Below are 25,305 nucleotides of genomic sequence, written 5' to 3'. Positions count from 1 at the left end.
TCAGTAGGGTTTTGCCTGCCTTTTGAAAGCAAAGGCAGCTGTTACGGGCTTCATTCACTTTAAATTTGAGCTTGGTTTGGCGGTCTGCCACCGCCATTCAAAGTTGGGTATGGGTGGGATGCATCTGTTCTGATGCCAAGGGTATAAATTCTAGTACTTGTAAATGCTTATGTCTTGTTTGCATGATGAAATTTCAGCATCCAGCTGACAAAGTTGCATGCAGACCAGATGTGCTTGGAGGCCGGCTTCCATTTGTCTGTTACGGTCATTCTGTGATGCTCCACTATAGCTGTTTCTCTAAAATGCAGTGAGATTAAAAGAAAAGACGCATTGGTTGACATAAATGTGCTCATTTATTACTCTTAAGTACAGGCTAAATGTCTGTAGAATACTTTGGAAATGTATTGTCAAATTATACATACATAATTTTTAATTTTTTTTTTTTAAGATATGTATAAAAGGAAAAATTCACATATTTAAATACCTGAACATAGAAGCATGCAAGATAGCTCCAGACTTGCCTGATTATGATAGGAGACCGATGGGATTTGGATCTTGGTAAGTTTGGCACAATCCAAGTTCTTAGTTTTGATGACATTGAGGAAAATTTTGTCAGTCATCTGAGTTTTTTTAAAAAAAAAAAAATGGATCCAAGAATTGTTCTTTGGTAAGTGCATTGATGGAGGTGGCTTTGAAGAATATAATCTGTGTTATCTCATGATGCATTCTAACAAGGTACCACTATATTAGAAGCGAAAAGCAGCTCAGAAGAATACCTGGGCAATGTCACATGAAAGGCAGTGTTAGAGCTGATATACAGTAAGAGTGGTATCTTCGTAGTACAGGGGGCGTGCTCTCATGTTGTTAACATGTGTTCAGTTTATAAGATCTTAATATTTTCCACATACTTACTGAATTATATCCCTGCTGTGATTTTTAATCTTTTGTACAGAATTTTATAACTGCCGTGCTCAAACCGCAGGTGTAAATGCTTATCTCCACCCCATTAGTAAACTGTTATTTTTGGCAAGCTTTCACTTGGCACTGTTGCTTAGCATTGTAACACAAATATTGGAACAGTCAGCCGTATCAGCTGCTAAATTAAGATGTCTAGAGAAAAGCAGGAGTTAAGATTTATTTCTGTTACATGATATAGAAGAGAGTCACTGAAGTATGAAACTAAATATATATAAAAATTACCTCAGTCATCTTGGGAGGTGGCAATAAGGTGTGGAGGAATAAGTTGCTGAAGGATGTACTGCTGTCTTAGCAGCAGTAAAACACAAATCAGAGGGCCTCACAATAAATGAGTCAGATTTGTGAAGAAGAATTTGCATGAGGGACTGACAGAGTGATTCCTCATCAGCACTGAATGTCTTAAATTATTTTCCTAGATGAGGTCAACATATGAGCATTTTATGAGTGTTACTCAGTTTCCTAGAGTATAAGCTGTTGCCGAAGGTTTCTGCATACTACTGAGGATACTGTCCTGTTACTGAAAAGAAAAGGCTGTTTATGCTGGAGATCTATTTCTCCCTAGCATAGTTTGTTTATTTTTTAAGAGAAACTCCAGCAAAATCAGTGGGCTATGTGTTTACTGATTTATTTTTGTCTCTAGTTGTGTATTACTATGGAAGTTTTCCTTAATTGCTTTTGTGAAATGAGAAGAATTAATGTATTTTAATCATAGCTTGGAATTAGGAATGTAAAAACAAGTGCAGAACTGGTTGAGGATGCTTTCTCTAGAGTTACTTCCAGATTCAGCCATATGAAATGAGCTTCAGCTGGCTTTCCTTTAGCTGTTTTCCATCCCCAAGAGGAGATAAGAGTTGGTGATAGAATTATTTGTTGTTACCGTGCTGTTTAGGGCATTTAGTGTTGTAGGTGATTCCTCCTATCTTCAGGTACCTATGGAAGAACTGTCCATGGATCAGAGTACGTGTTAGGAAGAAATGGTAGAATGATCCAGTGGAAGAGAGGACCCCAAATTATTATTATACTCTTCTGGAACTTGGGATGAGAGAAATAAAAGCATTCAACTTCAATATAGTTAGTATTTCCAGGCAAGTCACAAGAGCTTCGTTATCTTCAAAGGTGACCGACAGAAATAAGGTATCAGTCAGTACACCTAGACTTTGTTGCTGTTTTATCTGATAAGCTAAATGAAATACCATGGAGGTTAAGAATCTGAAACTGAGTGGTAGAGATTCTTAAAGAAGTTTGAGTTGTGCTGTCAGTTCACTCTTGATCAAACATTTTTTTAATAACAAAGTTGTTAATACTGCTAATAAAACAAGATATTCTGAAACGTTATGGGAGAAAGTATGGTTTGGAGGTTCTAGTGCAGCTAATTGTTTGGTTTAGCCTTTAGCCTTTAGTCACGTTGTATCAAACTGGCTTACCAAAGTGAAATCTTGTATGTTACAGTCCTTTTCTAAGGAGAAGCTATGTGAAATTTATCTTGCAGCAGGTTTTGATCTGCTGCAGCCGGTCTCTCATTTGCAACACTGAAGTTCAGAGCCGCTCAGGTTGTTGCTGGAGTGAATGCGATTGAGAGGAGGCAGAACTGTCAAAGCTGTGTAGCAATTCCATTGGCACTGAGGCAGACTGGTATAGTCTGGAGTTAGAAGGTTTAAAATATGAAGAACTCATACATAAACCAGTGTAGTGGATATTCTGGGACTTGGGCAACGGCTCTTTCTTACAGGATTTAAAAATACGTGTTTCATTGTGGCTTTGGAGCTGTGTTTTAAGTCTTTGAAATGTTGGCAAGTCTTTTGTTTGGCTGTTGGTCTTACCCGGCATTTAGCTTCTCTTCCTTTGATTTCAAGCTGTATGTAGCTTCCCGGGTAAGTTGTAGTTGCCCCAAGATGCTTTGATCTGTCTAAATGCTTAGTGTTGTTCCTTGTAGCTTGTTGGTCAGGGAGGAATAAAAATCTTAAGTCTCAACTGATTTCAGGATGGCTGCTGTACCATTATAATCGTGTAAAGCATGCAGCATTGAATAGTTGTTTTAGATCTGAGAGTTGGGGAGACAGAAAGCAGCTTTCATGTTACAAAAGAGAAGAGAGTCCTGGGAACAGTAATTGTGGATTTTTGAGCTTCCAGATAACCTTAGTGTTAGATGTATAGCTTTTCAAAAGCTATAATTGAAAAGGAAGGCTAAAAGAAGAAAATTTGTCTCAAAATACTTCTTTATTTTAGAGATGTAGCCAAATAGTAATTTAGATGCTCTTCAATTCGGATTAATTGTTCAACTTAGAACAGGGTTCTCAGGAGATTCTGAAAATATTGGTGCATTTAAAATGGAATTATACTGCAGATGGATTTTTCTTTTTCTCTGACCCATATTTTAAATCCAGCATTTAAGTACTGTGAGCTGTTAGCGTAAGTAAGGTTCTATTGTCAGTGATTCAAGTTAATAGTTCATGAAATTGCCCAGTGCAGTTAAAGGTCTTTCTTTTTCCTTCCCCACCCAAAAGAAGGGAGTTGTTTTTCCTTTCCCCTCATTTCTTGCTAGGGGTTTATTATGCAGATGATCTTTCTGTTCAAATACAAGGGCCATGAAGGTGGAACTCTTTTGAGTTAATCAGAACTCCATGCAGGTACAAGAGCTAGTCTTTTGGTGTACGTTTGCAGAATCTAGATCTGCATAGAAGCAGATGTATAGCCTAATGTTTCTCATCTGTAGCCCTCCATCCCTCCTCTTAGTTTTTTGCTATTTTATGTCTATCTGAAAATTAGAATAGCCCATGGTAATAGTCTGTCACTGTTCTACAAAGTCCCATGCACGCACACGGTGCTGTGTTAATAATAATAATAGTAATTTGAAAATAAGTATTTCCTGAAAGAGGGATTTTAGAGGGAGCAATAACTTGAGAGTTATACCAGTGAGAAAATGACCTGCAATTTAGTTATGATGGGGTGAAGCAATTAGCTTCCTGAAATTCATTCTTCCTTGTGTATTATGTAGTAATTACTGCTGCAGTTCTCCCTGGGGCATCGAGTGCCAGTCGGACAGTCGAGCCATTGTGAAATGCCATCTGCAGTGGATCAGACAAGTCCCATTATCTCTCTTACTGTAGCTATCTGCAGCAGTTGCCAGACTCGACATCTGTGGTGGCTGTACTGCTGAATTACATAATTTCTGAGCCCACAAATTTAGAGAAGAACTGTATGGCTGTTTGGTTATGTGTATTGTAACACTAGGCACATGTCTAATGCCTTTGTCTAGACATATCATTGACAAGGGCTTTGTAGATGAAAACTGTACTTCTATACTTATTATATTATGAAATATTTGAAATAGTGTCCAGCTTACTGCACAGTTTCTTAGGTAGGTAATTATGATACAGAAGATAGTTATATAATACATTCTGCGTACTTTTGTGTAAAAGTATGTTCTGATATACCTGTATTTTTAGTAATTTTGCATGGGTTTATGCTTACTTATGAAAAATGCTGTCCCACAGCCAGCATTTTTCAACCAAAACATATGAGTAGCAGAAAATGAAAGTTTGACTTGTTAAACAGTGAAATAAGAGACCACTTTGCAGATTTCTTTGTCATTTCTTTGTGTGGGAAATGTTTGAAGTATGGGTATATACTTTGGATCAGATTAGCTCTTAAAACGCTAGGCAGTGGCAGGTGGACAGCTGACTGACAAGTATGTTTGTAGTTGTAAGCACATGCCTCTTGTCCTGTGTGGCAAATGCAGTATGATGCTCTCTAATATGCTGAGCTTGTGAACACGCTGCAACTGTGCTTGGTAGCTTATCCTGCTTTTGTTCTGTAATAGCTGAGAAGCTTTTGGTGGTGTTTATATTACAGTAACTAAAACTGTGTGTTTGACAGCCATGAGGAACTCTATTCCAGCCGGCCATATGGAGCACTTGATTCTGGCTTCAATAGTGTGGACAGCGGAGACAAAAGATGGTCAGGGAATGAAGTAAGTGTTGCAGCTTTATTTTTGTTGTATTTTTGTAGGATTGTATTTGTGGTATTCTACAGGAAAGAGGAGTAATAAGTATACATCTGGAAACATATTCAATGGGGTACATGTATATGCTAGTGTGCGGGTTCTCTTGAGTCAAAATTATTTGTTGTTCTTATTGGAGAAAAACAAGCATAATTTTATATGGTATGGACAGAAAGTTGGAAATAATAAAAGAAATGTATAAAACAGTGCATGACAGATCAATTTACTGGACTATAAAAGATGAGGAAAAAGGGGGTTCCTCGTTGTACAAAAAGCTTATAACTGTATCATATTACAGTGTTGAGTCAAGTACAATTACTCATAAGTAGTTGTTTCAGTAAAATAGATATGAACGTGAAAACCAAGCTTCAAAAATGAGGGGGAAATTTCATCTTCTTTCTTTGCAGCTTGTTTCAAATGTTAAAATAAAATCTGTTTGCCATTTAGAAGCAGGAAAATGGGACCTCTTAGCAAGGAGAGTGTCAATTATTCTTCTAAGGGAGAAGCTCCCTTTTCCTCTTGGGACAACTAGAAAAGGCAGTAGCCGTGACCTAAAGCGTTTCAGTGAGCTATACTCTGTACGCCTGGTTGCACTCCTAGCTTTGTTTTTGAGAAGGTTCTAGGAGTTTCCATCCTGGGATGTTTTCAAGCACTTGCAGATACTGCAAACAAAACTGTGGGCAAGCTGTTTGTTTAAGAAAGCTTAAATGTATGTTTTTTTTAAAACAATACTGTATAGCTGTATTTTGCTTTAAGTTAGTGTTTTGTAGGTGCAAAACACAGTTGAAGTAAAAACACGAGGGGAGGTAGCTTACAAGATGATGTTTCTGAAGAAGAGTGTTTCTTGACTTCACTGTTTGTTTTCTAAAGCCAACAGATGAGTTCTCAGATCTCCCTTTACGTGTGGCAGAGATCACTAAAGAACAGAGACTGCGAAGAGAAAGTCAGTATCAAGAAAATCGAGGGAGCGCAGTTGTAACTAATGGTGGAGGTAAATAGTGATCTTTGGCTAACAATATTTATTGTCATCATTATTAAAGTTCCAGAATATTTGCTATAAACAGTAGCAAGAGGAAAAAGAGAAAGGTCTAGGTGGAATTACACAAAAGCACAGTTGTGTAAACAGTGTAAAGACACTGTTGCATTAAGGATGTTACAAGGCAAAATCAAATAGCATCAGAATTGGGATTAGCTGGGAAACATTGTCAGCTTCTGCATATGTGCTATGTTAAAGTCTTCAAATGCTTCAAACAGTATTTTGGAATCTTGAATTTCAGTGCATGGAGTTTTGCTGCTTGAGCTATGGGGGAAAATTTACAGCAGTAGTAAATCGTCAGTGTTCTTGCTGACTGCTGTTGGAATGGGATGAGCAATTTTGTCAGGGAATATCATATTTCCAAGTAGTAAAAGTGCCTTGTTCAGCAGTCTTGGGTTTTAATCCGAACATGCAAGCCATCTAGGAGGGACAGGTATTTGTGAGTGACATTGCTTTTTTGCACCTTCTCAATTTGTTGTCCTGCAGTCTTACCGTAGCACCCCCATATTTGTTCAAGCGGTGATAGTGCTTCCCATGTTTCTTGATCTATGCAGTCCTTCTCAATTTTAACTTCCAATAATCTGCTGCTGCCACTGGCTCACAGTGCAGCCCTCTTCTTGTTTATATGTCCATATTTTAGCATCCTTACAGGTTTGGTTTTTTCAGGCATTCCCTCTTCTCATTTTTTTGCACTACTGATTATTAGATCTCATCCCCACATACTTTGATTAATTTTTCTTCTTTCTCAGCTGCTCCTTGTTTTCCATTTCCCCTAATGGCTCCAGTTCATGTTCCCTATCTGAGTCTCACTCTTACCAGTTAGTTTTAATCTTCCATGCCCAACCCCCACTTTTTCTTCCTTCTTCCCTCCTCATCCCCCTTTTCATCTTTTGCCATCTTCTTTTCTTGGTCTTATTCTTCTGTGCCACAATGTTTTGTTTTCTTAGCCACCTTCTAGAAACATCTGAAACATTTTCGTTGGCTCACACTCTTTTACACATTAACGGACAAAAAATTCAGTTCAAACAGTTAAATTCTGGCAAAGTTAGAAGAATTGAAGACACAGTGTTGTGGGAAGCTGTGGGCAGCCTTAATAACAGGTAGTGCTGCCAGCTTCACCTCTAAGACTAACTATTTTGTTCTTAGGGTTTTGTACACCAGGGATTTCAAAACGCCTCACTAGTCTTTTAAGATGGAGCACGGTCAGTTCATGAGTAGGAGTATCTGAGAGGGGCACGAGCCATAGCATGTGGCTCTCAGTGATCCAGGAGATTCTTTCCAATTTTGTGTTCCTAACACAGATACTAATGTCTTTCACCCTATACTTATTATTATTTAAGTAAAATAAGCAAGTCTGGAAAGAAGGGGAGTTTTGTTTTGGTGTGTGAAGCCAAAGTATATAGGAATGCTGTTTTGGATAGTTGTAGTAGCAGAGGAGGTGGCTTTGGCAGTAACAGTTGCTAGATTGTGTGGTGAGGCAAAAAGAAGTCTGTTTTAGACAAGCAGGAAAGGGGCGGGGGAGTAGAAAAAGAATGTCTGCAAGAGTCTGGAGCAAGTTTGGGGAGAGTTTTAAGAAAAAGAAAGCTCTAGTGCTCAGAAAGGGAGCTTACGCTTTCCCCTGCATCCCTAGCACAGTATTTTTCACCAGGGTAGTTTGCTCAATGTCATGAGACTCAAGAATCCTGGGCAGAATGTGTAAAAGCAGTGACAAGTGAAAAAATTGCCCTACATAATATCGCCCACACAAGGGAAAATCAATACTAGCCAAACTGTGCTGTTTCTTGCTCTCATTTCAGTGATTCCTAATTTCTTTTTTCATTCCTCTTTTTAAAATAAAGCTGCGGATGCTTTTATATTATTTTAGAGGGGTTGTGTTGCTTTCTGTACTGTCCTTCATTATTTCCACATACACTTTTTATATTCATTGCATTTGTATCCAGATAACTTGGACATGCTGCCCTCTGTTTTGTTGTTGTAGCAGTAAAAATAGTATAGAAGTATCTGTCACATCCATTCTAATTTTTCTGACAGAGATGAATTAGAACCAAGAGAAATGATTCAAAATGTACACAAATCATTGTACAGTCTTGGTGTTGATAGATAGTTTTCGGTATTGAAAAAAAATCACAGTATTTACTTTACTTTTTCAGTCACCGCAAAAGTGTCTGCAGCCAGCAATTTAAAACTATGTGCTTGATACATGTTTCTCATTGCTTTTTAAAAACCATTACTTTTATCATTATTTCAAAATCTGATGTTAACAAATGTTAGTGGGCCAGGCAAGATTCAAGAGCTTTCAGGCTGAGCTTTCCCAAGTGGAAGAAAAACAGTAGGGCCTTAGTTCCTGACATTGCTTTTGTGTCGTTGTTTTCCTCTTCTGTCGGTTATCTAATTATGGGTGTTTTCTCTGTGTATGTATGTCAAGTGGAACACGATCTCGATCAGATCGACTATATCGATAGCTGTGCCACAGAAGAGGAGGAGGAAGAGGTGAGGCAACCCAAGTGCATGGACTCAGACAGCCTCAGCTCACAATTCATGGCATATATTGACCAGCGGCGAATCTCTAATGAGGTGGTGCTTTTACTTAAATTAGATAAATTCATATGCCCCAGGAAAGCCTTTGTGATGATATTCATGCTACTTGCCCTCAGAGGTTTTCTTTGTTTTTTTTTAAAAAAAAAACAAAGGCTGATCTGGGGGAAGAGCACAGTGTTACGCTTCGTGGACTGTCAGAGCTGGAGTGTTAAGCACCAAGTGCCCTTTGGGATATGTGGAATAAGTCAAAGGCAGCCATGCTGTTTTCCTGTCATGTGGGTTCTTGCAAGCTTGTGCTTTAGGCATATGTGAAGTAAATGGTTTTTCCAAAGGAGTGCTCTGCTTCCAACTGGTAATTGGTGATATCTAGAAAATTGTTAACCTTTACTTGGTAGTACTGAATATGTACTAGCTTTCTCAGGGGAAAAAATGTTGATTGTTTATCAGCATAAAGATTTAGTACAGGAATTTTGCAACTCCGTTAATTTGGCTGTTCATGTTGATTATATGTTATTTACCAGGAAACTCACTGCTTGAGCATCCATTTTAAGTTTAGACTACCTTAAATATTCAAACTTCAGAAAGCCTACTGTTTGCAGCAAACGATTTCTTTCTCTCTTACTGTTGAGCAAGGCTTGAACCCACAGATACAGACTTGGATATGTATATAGTCACCTTTCTGAACAAAAAAACATCATCTGTAGTTTCAGATAAACCTGACATGAAACTGTTCTCAGTGAAAGTATACAGTTAAATGAACAATAAGTAAAATTATTGCTAGACAGGTTAGAAAGTTCTCCAGACAGCTTTTTACAAATGCCTAGAAACGGACATGAGTAGCTCTGGACATTGCCCTGTTTTCTTCTCTCACAGAAGAAAGGTGGGGAAAAAAAGGGGGGGGGGGGGACGGCAAACCGGCAAACTAGCCTCTCTGGCCTTCTTTTTTTCTCAACAAATCTGAAGAGTATCTGGTTCATTTTTGTTCTTGAGTATCTTTCTGTTTGAGCTGGTATGTAATACTTGCGCTGGAATGCTGCATTTTAGAAATCTCAGTAACAGTAACTGCAATGTAATTCCTGAGAGTCAGGATGTGTGCACCCATTTCCCCGCAATGTATGTATGAAGTTTGTTTTCACATTTTTTTGACAGCATTCACAGTATACTATGCTAATAATAGCTGCTTTAATTGATTGCTTATCCAAATGATGTTCTGGCCCAGACGAGGGCAATGATTTCAGTAAAGTTACTGTCAGTTCTTTAGCTCATGTCATCTCGTGTCAGCTTTCTGGCTGCAAAAGGATTAGTGTGCAACTGGAGTTGCTTTGAAATTGTATGAATTGCCAAAACTGGAAGATACCTTTGTTCCAGTTGTAGCAGCCGCTGCTGTGAACACATGGAGAAAACTGTTCCCTGTTAAGTCATTTTGTAAAGTGTCCTCAGAAATCAAACCCATAGAAACAGATTTTCAGCCACATAATGTTTCCTTCTGTGTTCTGTCAGTCTTAATTAAGACTTATGTACACAGCTACACAGTTCGGTGGCTCACTGTACATACTACATCAATAACCTGTCTGAGAAAATCTTTGTGGTTGATATGCTTAAACGGTACCTATTGTGCTGCAATTCAAATGTGTCCTTTCAAAGTTTTGTGTGTTTTGAAGCAGAAAGATATTTGCTCTTTGAAGAAAGAAAGAAAAAAAAAAAAAGTGGATTTTTAGTATTCATGTTGGAGCCTCGTCCCTATTTTTGTCCACTTTATATTACTGTTTACTGTGTTTAAAATCAGTGACACAGATACTTGAGAGGTGCATTCATTTTGCAAATCTCATGAATTTGATATCAAATCACAAAAGCTGGTGCCACTTGAAGCATAGACACAAGAGCAAAACTCAGAAAAGGCAACTATTGGTAATACAACCCAAGGACTCTTTCCTGTAAATAGTGAAAAGGCATTGATCAGCATCAAAAAAGCTCTTCATAGGGATCTATCTATTCATAAAAATCAAACTGTTTGCTTTCAACTGAAGCAGTAGTTTCCCTAAAAAGGCAATCCAAAATACTACTCAGGAAGGCTAACTGTATGCAATATAGCAACATACATAGAGGCATGAGTGAAAATTGGCAAGTTAATCTAGAAAAGTTTCCACCCTCCTACATTAATGGGTATCAGTAAAAGTTTTAAAATAACACCAAGGGCAATATATGTCTGTTCCCAATGGGATAAATGATTTCATAGCTCAAATTAAGCCTCTCATTCATCCCATGTTTTGCTTTCTTAGTCCCTCTGTGACTTGTCTTTAGGGCATCATAAGAGAGCATCAGCTATTATATCCTGTATTTCTGAGAGTCCAGATTGCATTGCTGTATACTTGTATATAGATTCTTCGGAGCTTAACTCTACGTTTCTTCTACGTAACATTAATTATTTTTTACCTACATTTACTTCTCTGCATGATTCTTAATAGTGGAATTTTTTAAACTTAAATTTACCAGTAGGCATATTTAATCTTGAAACTAAAGTTCTTTAAATCACAGGAAAAAATGGAAGTGAGCTTGTTTAGTTGGAAATTAACATCCCTGGGTTGTGTTTTTGTGGTTCTTTGTCACGTATTTTGAATACCAGTAGTTACAAATGTTGCTCTGCAAAGAGAGTCTTTGACATTAATGTACAGTATTCTTTACAAGTTACTAACAGTCTTCTGTGTTATTTTGCTTAGGGCTCACCCATAAAGCCTGCATCCGTCAGAGAATTTCAGAAAACAGAGGATACAAGACGATATTTACATCAAAACAGGTAAGAATATGTAATTTTACATAGAACAGGTAATTTTATCCAAAGTTTCATGATGAATGCAGAGCACATATTTACTGAATGTGTTTAGAAAATGACATTGTTTTCTGTTGCTTTGCCAGAAATGTGCATGGCACTTTATTTATAAGTTATTGCTCCAGATTAGGAATTTGCATTCTAATAATGGCAGTGACCAGAAGGCTTGGCTTTAAATCAGATGGTTAAAGAAATCTGCCCTATTAAAGCGTATACTTTTAAACTGATTAAATATCTCATTTTCATGATTTAATTTGTGCTTTGATTAAATAGTTGACTTAAGCTATATTACATAAAGGGCAGAATGGATAAACATACTGCAGGTTTAGGGGAAGCATAAAGAGAGTTACTATGGAGTATCTGATGTGCTGTGAGGTCACACTCTTCATGGACTTTTGGTACCTGTAGTACTGTGCGGGTTTAGTTTAATTTAAAATGTGCTTTTCTGTGCTGTAATCATGAGTTTACACTCATGATTTACATAGAAGGGATAGAATGGGAGTCAATGCTGAAAACACGTCGCTTAGTTGAACAAAGTAGACTTTTTGAATTGAGTCCATACTCTTTAATGATTGCTTGGCTTATTGGGGGGAATGCTTACCCATAAAATACGGGTCAGAGTTGGACAGAATATAAATGAGGTGGTTAGGTTTGAGAAGAGACTTTTGGGTGTCTAGTTGAAAGAACAGAAGATAAGCAAAGGTATAGCTTCGTGGTAATGGAACTAAAATCAAAATTGATAAAACCTTTAGTATGCCATTGAAGCATTTCAGTATTCTGCAGAGTGAAAGTGAATGTGCAAGGACTTGGCAGAAAACCAGCTCAAGTGTACAAGGAATTAAAAAAAAAAAAAAAAACAAACAAAAAAAACCACAACCAACCTCTAGCCATACGTATGTCATTACTTACACTGCCAGTAGAAATTAATTTTAATGGCATTCTAAAATGGTATGGAAAGAGAAAATGAGATCAAGAATAGTGTGTAAATTTTTCCAGAATTATGACAACATTTTAATAGGCATTTTGAAACATGCAGTAAATGTGCAGATACAGTAGCTGTACTGATATAAAGGAGGGTAACTCCTTCGGCGTATATCAGCATTCTTTGTCCTGTAGCATCTACAGGTAAGGCATAAAATAATACAGCAGTCTGACATGTTCTCCCCACATAAAGTGAGTGCTCTTCATTTGAAAGACTGTTTTTTTTGTTTGTTTGTTTATTTTTCTGTTTGACCGTTTGTGGTCAACATGGAAATAGTTAGACTTTACAAACACTGGATTCCATGACATATCTGAAGGAAATAAGAGAAGGCTAGTTAGCCAGGAGAGAGCTGCTGTTTACATAGACAGACTTTAATGATAAAGGAAATTGAAGTTCACTAGTGTATCCAATGCTTTCAAAATTTAACTTAAGGATGGCAGTGGATCTTCATGTGGAAGTACTTAATCAATGATCTAAATGAATTGTAGCTTATTCATATTATGCTTCAGCAGAGTGAAATTCCTAATGAGGCACTAAAAACAGGTCATATTGTTGTTGCCTTCAAAATTGTAGAAAACAGCCATATGACAATGAGGAATTTTTTATATTTTAAGCTTGTATTAGTCAAATATTTCATTTGTGGCAACCACAAGCTGTAAACTGCTTCCACAATAATTCTGTGCAAATGCCTTGGCAGGCAGTCTCTGTTTTTTTTCTTCAGCACGCTGGAGCCATTAAAACTCTTAGAGTTGGATGTAATGCAGGCTTCATCTCAAGAGTGCTTACATTAGTTGATTCAATTCAGTAAATACAGTTTGTGCCTCTGGACAGACTGTGGTGCATTCCTGATGCAACAAAGCTGTGTGTACTCTAGTCTGAATATGCTTCTTGGCACTCAGTTGAACCCCGTTGTGTCCATTCAAAACAGCACAGTCATGGATTTGTCATGGGCATCAGTGCGAATTTAAGTAACAGAGGAGACCTGTAGCATACGGGTCTTCCACATCTCTTAAGCTTCTCCGTGCAGAATAGGTAATAAGTCTACACAGGGGCAGCATGACTGACATTTTTTGGAAATGCATTGGAAAGTGTCTCTCTGTTCCACAGTTGCCCCAGGAGTGAAGGTTGCAGAGTCTAGGCTGTCAAGAGTAAGCTACTCGGTTTCTATGAACTTTCTTTCTAGGAGGTAACATGGCAGGGAACATGCTGTAGACTTTGGACTTTGGGAAGTGTTTCAGTGCTAGCAGCTGCCTTCTAGGAAAGAATTGACTGCAAAATTTCTCTTTTATCGTGGATGTGACGGATAAGAGACAGACTGGTTATTTGTGACTTTGATGGTTTGTATGACTGACAGTTAGAAAGTCATCACTTGGTTGGTGACGTGAGCAGATTTGTTCTGAAAATATCAGGGAATGCTGATGTTTAAAAATAATTCTGTTCTTTCCAGAGCAGAATAAGGGCCAGAACATAGTCTTAAGAGAGAGATTCCATGTTTGTGTATTTTGAAATCATTGTTAAGCAAGTTACATTTATTTGATTATGAACTGCAGTAGTTGTTATCTGACTTGGTATCACAACATGATTTCTTTAGTCATCCTAAATTTCATCTTTGTGGTTATCTGAAGCTAATTGTCTAGGCAATTACTCTTACAAAACCAGCTGTAATCGAGAGAAGAATTTGTCTGACAGTAGTTTCTATGCATCAGTGGCCAATCCCCCTTCCACCTGGTGTTTACCCGCAGGGATACTGATGAATTACGAAGACCTGAAACTCTAAATTTGATGCAGGACAGAGAGCGTCATCAAGTACTAAGGAGTTATGTGGACAGGACAGAGAGGTAGGGAAAAGAAACATATAGTTTCTATTGATTAATCCCCCCCCCCCCCCCCCCCCCCCCCCAAATAACCATAGTAGCCAGTTGCTCCTCTAAATGAGGATAATCTGAAAAGTTCCTGGATTGGTTACTTAACCAGCTCTTAGAGGATGGGTATAAAGTACTGGGTATCTCAATGTAATAGGCCAAATGTACAATCCCATTGGTACATCTTGAGCTGTAGAAAAGTTTTATCACAATTCAGGAGAAGAGGTAGAAATGACTGCACAAAATCTGTCATGCACAATGAGTTAAATCGTTATCACAGCAGTTGGTTTAACAGCTTTGCTTACTAAGTAGTTACTCTTCTGATTTGATGAGATACACGTGTGTCGCTGACAACTCATGTATGAACATTTGTCTATATTTAAGATAAAAAGTATACTTACTCTCTGTTTTTCCATTTGTCAGACCCCCAGCTGATTCACCTTACTTTCTATCAAGTCACCACAGTCAGGTAACACATTGAACTCTACTATTTTATTCTTTTGGATTAGTTTGATGCAAAACCAAACTTATGTTAGCCATAAGACATGGACTGTTTCTTCATAACCCATCTGTCTTACCCTGTATAGCTCTGTCTTTACAGCCTGGTGCGCTGTTTTGTTCCAGGTGCCTAATACAGATTCCGAGCTGCATCGCAGGCACATAGAGCGTACCCGTCGGGAGGCCCAGCTAGCAGCACTTCAGTACGAGGAGGAAAGGATGAGAACAAAACAGATCCAGAGAGAAGCTGTCCTTGACTTTGTTAAGGTACCTCCTTTTGCTACCTACTTGATACTTTATCTTTTCTGAATCCCTTAATGAAAATTAATTGCTAAGATCATTAATACTTGTACGTTGCACTCTTGGGCATGCATGGCACTTTATAAAGAAAATGGAGAAATAGCATTTAATTCCATTTAGTGTTGGTGCTGTAGCTTAACGTAGAGAAAACTAGAACTGGGGAGGAAGACAGAAGAGATTTACCCAAAATATGATTGTTGTAAAGAATTGTGTTTTTACATAGTCTGCCTCATTCTCTCAATTTTTCATTTGCATAGATGTGACAGGATTGGTATAAGAAAGAAAGGGTCTTTATTTGAGAAGGCATAGAGGCAATTTAATTTTTAAGACAAATTTGGTAGCGAAGAAATCCATCATACACACAAGGAGATAACGTTGCCTGATGTATTTTGGTATTTTATGATGCATAAATAAGTTACCTCCAGGTAAAGCACAGATGCAAATTCACGGTACATCAGGTACTCTGTGGACACTGCGTCTTCTCTTTCTCGTTCACTGCACTCAATATGAAGTAGTCTGCTGCTTAACAAGCAAACGTGTTTATATGCTAGTTGTCTTAAATTTATTTTACTGTTTACTGCTCTGGTGACCGACCTACCTAAATCTTGCCATCACAAATTTAATAAATGTTACAGTTAATATTTTGCGCTTAGGGTGGTCTGCAGAGAGGAAAAGAATGTTATATTACATTTATGTAATGTATGATGTTAGTTCAGAAAAAGGTTTTTAGCTGCCTGAAACTAGGCTTTTCATTAGCACTAACTAATCTCAGACCCCTGGCAATGTTTTGTAGAAAAGCTGCTTTTATTAAAGATGCAGCTTAGTCTTTCAGTTAAAGACTTTAGATATTTAGGATGCATTTTGTTCATTGATGAGCCTTTGGGGGTTTTTGGTTTTGTTTTTCTTCTGTTGCTTTTGTTATTCATGAGCACTTTATTCTCAGCAATTAAATTCCTCCCTTGGGGTATATTTTGGGTTTATTATGCATCTTTAATATGCAAAAACAATTTGGGTGTTTTGTTTTTGTATTGAATAAAGGCTGTTTTTTTACTAGTAATATCAGTGAAGTTTCAGCCCAGTGGAAACTTGACATTTCCCCAATGCATGTTTTATTTAAAAACTGAGACTTCTTGTGTTTTAAAACACTTCTAAATTACACTGTTTTGTTCTGGGCTTCTGTTTCTCTGTCACATTCTTTTAAATTGGTCTTTCATTTTTCCTTTTTCTCTGTAGCAAAAAGCATCCTTAAGTCCTCAGAAGCAAAGTCCTCTGGATAGTGAGGTAAGAGTCCAATAAGAGTATTACCAGGGATGTCAGCACCTGAATTCTTAGCTCTCTCCATCAGAGATATTTTCCTGATTATGGAGAGCTCTTCAGGACTGGGTTATAGCATAGTTTTTTTCACACGTATTATTAAGCCTTGGGTTGGGTTTTTTTGCTTATGGGACCTCTAATATTTCCTTCTGTTCATGTAAATTGCCTGTCCGAGTGTGTTATTTTATTTTCTTGTATGTTTTCTATGTTCTATACAGAAAACTCATTTCATGTTCCATTTTAAGATGTTTCTTGTGAGCAGTACAGTTTACTTTCTAACAGAAGTATTCAGACAAGTTATTATGTTGCAGTCATCCTTCATTGATCAGTTTTCTCCCAGTTTCCTATCATAAGATCACCAGTTATCCCAGAAAGATTAAGCATTAGAATTTTGAGGGCTATCAGAAAAAGAAATAAATACATTTTTCAAAAGTTTTATTCTAGTGTAGTTTTATAATCAAAACCAGTAAGTCAGTAGGGAACACAAATCAGACAAGGCTCAGTCTTCTAGAATATACAGAGCTGAGCCAATGACATCTGTTCGCTCTCTGCATCAGATTTCTGCATAGTAATAACTCTTCCACTGCTTGCCATCCCCACTTTCCTCCAGGGGAAGATAAATCACTTGGCAGTGTTAATCAGATCAAAACTTTTAATAATATAATGAATATAAATAGTTCTTTAGTAGCGTTTTCCAACTAACTTTTTTTTGTTAGAAAATTACCAAAACATGGGGTAATTGAAATAGTTTTTGCTCTTTTTCCTTCTTAATGTTCTTCTGTTCTTAATTTATTCTTTTTAAGGGTCCTTTGTTCTACCACAGTAAGAACTGTGAATACGTAGTTGTCTGTATTTGCTTGAGACGACACAGAAAGCAGAATAATTGATTCCTTAAGTAATACAAATAGGCTGTAACTCATGGGTCATGTGGGTATATATTCCTACAGAGTTACATATACTTTATGGATTTTTAAAAAGAGCCTCACAATGCTATAAACAAGCAGCACATGTTCCAAAATTTCTGTCTGTTCGCATACTGTGTGTTTCTGACATTCTGTGTGTTTCTGACATTACTCCATCTCTCCCACCTCCCAGTGTCCCTTTCCATCCAGAAGGTCTCAGCATACTGATGATAGTGCCTTGTTAGTGGTAAGATCCTGCACGTAATGGCCTTTTTATGTGGCGGATTCTAGAGCATAGAAATAACAACATGTTATGATTGTCTCAGATTAGACCAACTATCTAGAGCTAATCTAAATAGCATAAAACATGAGCATCTTTGAAAAGTGACTTGGCTGTGGACTTTAATAGCATGAATATGTTGGTACTTGTACTGTCAGCCATTTGTTAATAATGCAGTGATGTTTTTCCACAAAATAATTAAAGCTTCTCTTTTGCTGAGAGCAGAAGAAAATTATTGATAGTAAAGAGCAGCTTCTAAAATTAAAAATTCACCTGTGGTTGTTCTGGTTTGATTCCTTCTCCGTTTAGCTTGCTTCCTAATTGATGTGTTCTTCAGTGTCAATAAGCAATTTTAGTTCTTTGAGTATAGCTGACTTTAACTTGTTTGCATCCTGCACATGGTGGTTAGAAATACTTAGTATTTTGGTAACCATATCATAGCACAGGGAAAAACTGCTCTACATTTGAATGCTACAAATCATGAAATATTCCTCATACCTTTTTTTATTGCTTATCGATGAAGATGTCTTAAAAATAATCTGTTTTGAATACTTAGCAAAAATAAAAACATTCATGTATTGCCTTCATGTTTTATGCTATTTCTTCCTTTATGGCATCTTAGCAATGTAGCGTAATTAAAGAATATAATTAATGCCATAATCCATGTCTATAAAAGAAAAATACACCTGATCTGCCTGCTGTTGCATGACTGCATGCCTGGGATTTATTTTCTTAATTCATGTGCTTCCATTATCTGCCTAAATTTTCTTGAGGCAGTGCTCTCAGTTAGAATATCTCTCTCCAGAACATGTTGGTCAGGAGATTTACTGTCTCTTTATTCAGACTTTTTGGGTTTCCTGCTTTCATATGACTAGCACTGTGTGGGAGAAAAAGGTCATAATATTAGAGAGAGATTTAGTTGTGATCATGCATGTGCCTGTTTAGAGAAATCACAATCAATTAGTATATAAAAATGTGCTTTCATACTTAGATAATAAGAAACAGGTGAATAGCAGTGGTTTGGGTTAAGTGTTGATATTCTGTTGTCAGTTAATTCATCTTTGAAATGTATTTTAAAGATACCTTTAAGGGCCCCATTTCTGTTTTATTGTGTGATCCCATGACTTTTATTGTAAATTAATATGTAGAATTTTATGTTACATGGCTTGGAATTTTCAGAAATTATTTTGAAACTGGCTTCTATCAGTGTTTGTTTCCTTTGTGTCTTTAACCAAGTTACATCCTTGCACTTCACAAAAAAAGTGGACAGGCTCGTAGGGAAAGATTAAACTAGATTTGAAAGCAATCATTTCTCTGTTCATTTTCCTTTTGATTCCTTGCTCTTCTCAGCAGCACTGAACTATAACAGTATATGAAATACTGGGTTTTCTGAACTGCCAAAGTATGATCTGCAGCTCTATTCTGTAGTGGAAATACACACTGTGTCTAGCGATGACATATGCCAGGGCAGCTGTTTCTGGCAATTATTGTAACTGGAACATTAAGCCCAGGGTAGCGCATGAATTTGTAGCATTTTTGTTTCCACAAATGTATTTTGTATGGTAAAAACTTGTTCAACAACAAGGAGGAAATGTTCATTAGTTTGCTTTAAAAAAAAAAAAAAAGGTCTGTCATAAGACTTGAAATTACTTTTACCTTTCTATATTCTATTGCGTTTCATTTGACATTTTCCCTGTCCTTATGGATTTGAAATTTAGCTAGGTCTAATTTCTGAGGATGGTTTTTTTCCTCCACCAAAGCATAGAGGCATTTCATATCAAAATTCTATTCGCTAGTGGCAGTTTTCAGTACACATTTTCCATTTACATGGTTTTCTCTCAGTCTTTTTTTCTCTCCCTGCATAAAGACTGCATGCAGTAGTGTTACCTTTACCTTACAAAACTTTTGGACATTGAAACTTGCAGATAGGTTAGTTTAAGAAAAAAAAAAAAATCTAAAAATTAAAAAAAAAAAGTTCTGCTAGATTTTCCACTGATTGTTCTAGCTTTATGGTGTGGGAATAACACTTTGTGCAAAAGAGGAGACTATTACATAGAGGTGTAGTAAAGGATCTTTTGTTCAGCATTTCCCTCGTTACATCAGAGCTCTCTAAACTCAGCAGTTGCTTTGTTTTTGCTCCAAACAATGTTTTCAGCTCAGATGTAAGGAAAAGATTAAAAAAGTAATAAGTCTAATAGTTAGAAAGCAAGTGAGCTTTCTTTTATTTTACTACTTCTCTCTTCCGGTATTGTTGCAGCTTTAACAAAAATTTTCTTAAAACCAAAATTTAAATTGTGAATCTCCTTTTTTAAATCTTACATCATGTTTCTTTTGGTCTTCTCCTTGTTGTCTTTTATCACTAATTAAAATTAAAATGTATTCACATTGCACAGGCTACTCTGACCATTTCCTTCTGTTTGTAAACAATTTCAGGACAGTCTGTTTGAACTCACAAAACGACTACCTGTACTTTCTATGAATGTTAATAGTTCAGTTTAGTTGTACGTTTCTTCTGCATACCTGTGATTCGAAGTGAAGTGGAGTTTGGCTGTAGTACTTCGTTGCACGCTGCGGTGGATTTCTTTGTGTTGACTTGTAATAGCCAGACTAACTAAAATGTTGCTGAAGAAATGTAATCACTGGCCTCTCTGAGAAAATGTGTTGTATACCTCCAAGTTTTATATTAGTCATATCCTGCTTGCTGTTCTCACAAGAGTAGTCCCATTCGTTACAGCTGAGATTACTTGTTGAGATAGTATCAAGGCTTCAGACTTGGCTAATGATTTCAGCCTTGATTGCTTATGAATCTGATTTTTCCCCCAAGTGTCGTCTTGTTTTCTCTCATACTGTCCCTTACAAGGCGAGTACTATGGACAGAGAAAAAAAACCCAAAACATCCTCTCAAACGGCTGCTCAGTTTCTCTGTTGTGAAGCCCGTGAAATACTCGATAAGCATCAGGCAGCCGGCGTGACCTCTTCCTTTCATAACCTTTGTGTCGCTGCTGCCTTGCGCTCCGGTCATTGCCTTGTGTTTCCTTGTTGCGGTCTCAAACATGGCCTGAGGCCATCGTGTTACTGTTAGCACATGGGATCTCTGAAACATTTTAAGTTCAGGCTTTTAGGCACCAGTGTGTTACAAATAATAATGGTATGGGTAAAGTAAGCAGGACTTGAATTACACTAACTTGTACCCTGGAGTTTTCTCTCAGACCGTTGGCATCCATTTGTGTATTCAAATGTTTAATAATCAGATTCCCTTAAAATATCCTTATTTGGTTCGTGCAGAGTTCTGGTTGGGCTCTGCTTTGGCAGTCCCTGTATCTACAGTTGTTTCTGGCGCAGGGAGATTTCTCCGCCTTCAGTGCTAGTCCTAGAGGCCGAGTGCGGCATGTGCAGCAGGGTGGTGTAAGTCTGAATTGCAGCATCCTGGTTCCTTTCGTATTGCGGCTACCTTTTCTTACAATTCTTTGCCTCACTTCTTCCTTTCTTCCCTCTCTTTCTTTCCTTGCTGTCCCTGACAGAATGGCTTTGAGCCTCTCTTTGTGTTTGAGATTGACAATAACACCAATACCATTAAAAGAAGGCCAGGGACTCGTAAACAGGTGAAGAGCATGCAGTGTGTTGCTGTTGTGATTGTCCTGCCCTGTGGTGTGCCGTGTTCCCCTTCCCTTTGCCCACTGCTGGGTACATGGATTGTGACGGCTTCTTGTCAGTCTGCGTCAAGGTTGTCTTGCTCTTTTCATACAGGAATAAACAGTTATGTTAATCTTACAGACCACCTACTTCTGCTTTATTTTACTGTTCTCATATACTAGCTAATGTTTTGCTTAAGTCAAGTGATGTTTTGAAACACTTTAAAGCAAACAAACAAAAAAACCTCATGATTTTTGCTCTGCGCTGCTGTGGAGAAAGAGGCTGTCTTGAAGATCAGCTGTTAAGTCTGCATAGAGCCTAAAGGTGTTTGTATTTAAAGCTTGCCCTGAGTATAACCTCTCCTTCTAGTCCTTCCTGGCTGTACTGTTCTGAAGTGGCAGAATAGTTGCAAATCGTTTTAAATACTAACACTCCCAAGTGTGTCGTTCGCATCTGTAGAGTTTCTAGGTTTCGTTTGGTGTTCTTTTCCTGTGCTGAACTACCACTTTGCTATTTGGATGCTGTTTCAGAAAGTATAGTTTCATTCTCGAGCCATTCAGTCCTCAACTGTTAACATTTTGATTGTGCTTTCAATCAGACACAGAATTTGGACTTCTAGAGCCACCTGCCAGTAACAGATGGGCATGCTGGATCTCCTGTTCTGTAAACATGAAAAGTTGTTTATTTGGTTGGTTTTGATATTGGTTATAATTGAAATTTGGCTGCACTTTATTTGTGACAACACTGTAAATCTTCACACTGTCGTCTTCCCCGAGAGCTAGATTCCACCCACGGAATCTTAATTACTTTGTGTGTAATTCAGAAGGATCAGCATTAGGTGTTTGTGGCAGACACAAAGTGTGTATTCTTGAGCCCGTTAGATGTGGGTTTCTCTGATTTTACAAAGCTGATAGGAAAATAACTTACTAAAAATTCATAACCTATTGAAACATTGAAAAGAAAGCTATTTATTTTGAATAGTGGCTCAGAATGAACTGTTGTAGGGTAAAATTTCCTTTTGTCTGATGGCATAGGTGTTACATTAGGTGTTACTAAAGAAGCTTTTACCTCACTGTCCTTAGTTCTGCTTTTGATGTCACCCTGTTGCCTGTAAAAGAAACATTGCACCTCCCAGGCTTATTAGCCAGAAAGTTCAGGAGGGTAGGAAGGCTTGAACTGTAGTTCAGCAAGTATGTATCTGTTGCCTGTTGAGTGTTTCTGAGCACATGATCATGATCACCTCTTCCTTTTTAACTTGTCTACTGCATTCCACCTTTGTGCATGACCTATCAGCCACTGGCTAACGCTGCTACTGCCTTCTCTTTCTTTCTGCATTCAGCTGCTCTCAGGGTTGAATCAAGAAAGCTGTGCTACTACCCTGCCTAATGCTTCTGCCTTCAGCCCTGTCAAGGTATCTCTTGCTATTATCATTCACCAGTAAAGCCAACAAAAAGCTCTTGGATCCACACATCTGTTTTAACAGGTGTTAGTCTGTCAGTTCTAATCAAAAGTTCAGGGAGGGTATGAATCCGATTTACCTGATTAAACTGTAGTAGATATTACCTCATCTTAGCTTTAGGCTGTGTCTACAGGAGGCCTAAGTTATAAAAACATGGTAACCAGTCTCTGCTCCGAGGGGTTCTTGGTTGTCTTTGATGTTACTTTTTCTGTACAAGACTATTTACTCCTGACCAAGTTGAGTTCATCCAAAGTACTCTTGTCGTACTCTTTACCAGCTTACTTTTGAGTACAGATATCCTATATTTCTTTCTCTTCTGTGGAAACTGCTATACTGAATGCATTCATCACGAGAAATCATTAGTCTGCGTAAGCACTGTCTTAAAACCACATTGTGTTTCACTGGGGAGAGTGATGTTCAGTAAATAGCAGTTTTGCATTAGCAAAGGTGTCGGAGAGGTGTATCCGTATTGGTGCTGCTGTAATGCAAGTTCTGCATGTTATTTAATTATCTGTTTTTCTGTGTCCCCTTTGCAAAGAATACTTTGAAAGTTTTGGTTGGAAGGAAGAGTAAACAACAGTCTGTCATTGCACAGTCAGTGCTGTTTCATCATTCTTTTTCCTCAGAAAAAAGCAATTGTGTCATTTCTGCAAAAGAAAAAACTTAGTCACTTTCTGCAGAGATGAGACGTAGGGAACAACATACTGTGTTTTTTCACATTTCTGTTTTTTTTTTTCTGAAACACATTTAGATGGATGGAGTCCTTTTTAAAACACAGAAAATTAAAATATAGTCACAGCTTTTCCAGATTAGGACCATTTATACTCTTCTGCTTTTTTGTCCACAGAGTGATGACAGATCTACCATCTCCCCCGGCTCACCCACCACTCAGACAGGTAACAGGGAAAGGAAGAAAATAAGAAAAATAAGAAAAAATAAGATCAAAATGCCTGCTTGCTTATTTGTGCTACGAAGAGAAGGGAGCACATGTTCCCATCTCTGTATGTGGCACTGCTGTGTTTGAGAATTTACCCAGTTATTTGGGTCCCCTTAGAAACAAGAGGGAAGAGACAGCAGGGGTGAAGCATGTCCTCAGGCAGAGCGTAGGGTTTGGCTGGTTTAGGCCTTCATACGGGCTTTGGCACACAGATGCATTCAGCAACAGTCAGAACAGTTGTTGGAATTGGTATGTGGAATGTGCTTTGCATGCAAGCGTCCTTGGAAGTGCCTTTTCCTGCTCTGCGCTTTTATCATGCATGGCTGTAATTTATTTTGTCATTATTACATTAAAATTTTTGTTTTGTTCTTTTTAATTACCACATTGCTGAACCCATTTCCTATTTAAACTCTAACCATTTCCTTCTTCCTCCTTTCCTTTCCTGTGCCTTTCCACATTTGTTTAGTCCACCTTTCCCCTCCATATCCTGGCCATGCAGCCCCGCCTTCCTATAGAAACCCACCCCAGCGACCTGAGAGTTTCCTTTTCCGAGCAGCTGTCAGGGATGAAGCAAACAAAGGTAGGTTATATAGCTTAGAAATCAGCTAGTTTTGCTGCGTTATATTAACATCTGCATTACCTAGGTTTTGCAGTGTTCTGTTACTTCAGGTCATTATCATCAAACTACTTTTAGAGTTCCATGTGTAGACATATGGTGTTAAATACTTTGTGAATAAGCAATTTTTTTTTTTAGAGCTGACAAATATTCTTTTGTCATATTTGTGGAAATGTGGGATTTTGTTCTTCCTGGTCTGTGCTTACACCTAAAAAAATACCAAGGAAATGCCACAAAAGCCTTCAACCACTGATGAAGACAGCTTGATAAATTTTGCGTTGCGCAGTAGCACGTAACAAAATTGCAGTTTCTGTAGAAAGACTGAACTGTTTCAACATACTTCATCCGGCAAAACTTTGTCCCCCTTTTGTGAATGGTTGTTAGCCAACAGAAAGAACAGAATCTAAACAGAAAGGAAAATGTGTTATAGGACACCTCATTTAGGTTAGTAGATCATTAGCTTGATTAATAATCAAATGAAAGAAACAGATTTGTGAAAAGGAATGCACCAAACCCATTCTGGAACCTTGTTTGTGCGTGTGTAGTACAGCAGCGAAGGACAATCAGCCAAACCGTGCTTAGTGATTTTCTTTCCTTCGTGCTACTTTTTTAGCTGTTACTTCATCTTCTACCCGTGCTTTGTCTCCTGCTAATGATTCTGCAGACCCTAGAGTAAGACAAAACTCCAAACAGCGAGAGGAGGAGCTGGAGCTAATAGAGCAGCTACGTAAGGTAAGTGCTGCCAGGAGCCCGTATGTGGACATCTTAGTGAATGCATTGCCTGCATCCTGCTAAATCTGTCCTTTTGTTTTAGACTGATTTCACTGAACTAACATGGTGAACAGTTGACCAAAATTAAATGGCATTGTACAGTCTGAGTGTTTCTTTCAGATGGATGCAGTGGTGTTCACTTTGGGTTTTGTGGTGGATAAAGTCAGGTTCAAATTCTGTAAAACATACCATGCTGACTCCTGCTTCTGAGTGCCCAGTGATGTCTGCTTTTAAAATAAACATGTGCTTTCTTTCTTCCTTATCAGCCTTCACACTTGTAAGGAACTCCCTGGAAAGTTGCCTTACTGTCTTTTTAATGCTTTTTTTAAAAATCCTCTTTGCTGTAAAGCCCACAGAAAAGCAGATGGAATG

At 37.9% G+C, this 25,305-nt stretch overlaps 1 protein-coding gene across 16 annotated transcripts in view; it reads left to right on the top strand.

Moving 5' to 3' along the window:
• The window catches only part of LRCH3 (leucine rich repeats and calponin homology domain containing 3), a 71,140-nt gene that overhangs the window by 33,215 nt on the left and 12,620 nt on the right, over positions 1 to 25,305 (top strand). For 3 of the 16 annotated variants that reach the window (XM_087739499.1, XM_087739498.1, XM_087739504.1), the window contains exons 6-20: positions 449 to 558; positions 4,855 to 4,948; positions 5,849 to 5,969; positions 8,440 to 8,588; positions 11,270 to 11,346; positions 14,104 to 14,199; positions 14,647 to 14,692; positions 14,848 to 14,988; positions 16,255 to 16,302; positions 17,431 to 17,484; positions 21,039 to 21,119; positions 22,490 to 22,561; positions 23,457 to 23,505; positions 24,013 to 24,126; positions 24,776 to 24,894. In XM_087739499.1, coding sequence (XP_087595625.1) covers positions 449 to 558; positions 4,855 to 4,948; positions 5,849 to 5,969; positions 8,440 to 8,588; positions 11,270 to 11,346; positions 14,104 to 14,199; positions 14,647 to 14,692; positions 14,848 to 14,988; positions 16,255 to 16,302; positions 17,431 to 17,484; positions 21,039 to 21,119; positions 22,490 to 22,561; positions 23,457 to 23,505; positions 24,013 to 24,126; positions 24,776 to 24,894 — 1,371 coding nt within the window. The remainder of the gene's footprint in view (positions 1 to 448; positions 559 to 4,854; positions 4,949 to 5,848; positions 5,970 to 8,439; positions 8,589 to 11,269; positions 11,347 to 14,103; positions 14,200 to 14,646; positions 14,693 to 14,847; positions 14,989 to 16,254; positions 16,303 to 17,430; positions 17,485 to 21,038; positions 21,120 to 22,489; positions 22,562 to 23,456; positions 23,506 to 24,012; positions 24,127 to 24,775; positions 24,895 to 25,305) is intronic. The other 13 variants (XM_087739506.1, XM_087739502.1, XM_087739500.1 and 10 more) reach the window with 12 other exon arrangements.

This window comes from Nipponia nippon, unplaced genomic scaffold (genome assembly GCF_047370975.1).
Source record: "Nipponia nippon isolate SJK-2023a ecotype South Korea unplaced genomic scaffold, ASM4737097v1 scaffold_7, whole genome shotgun sequence".
In the NCBI taxonomy this organism is placed as follows: domain Eukaryota; kingdom Metazoa; phylum Chordata; class Aves; order Pelecaniformes; family Threskiornithidae; genus Nipponia; species Nipponia nippon.
Note: the sequence above shows the minus strand (reverse complement) of the source record. Positions and strands in the feature narration are given on the sequence as shown.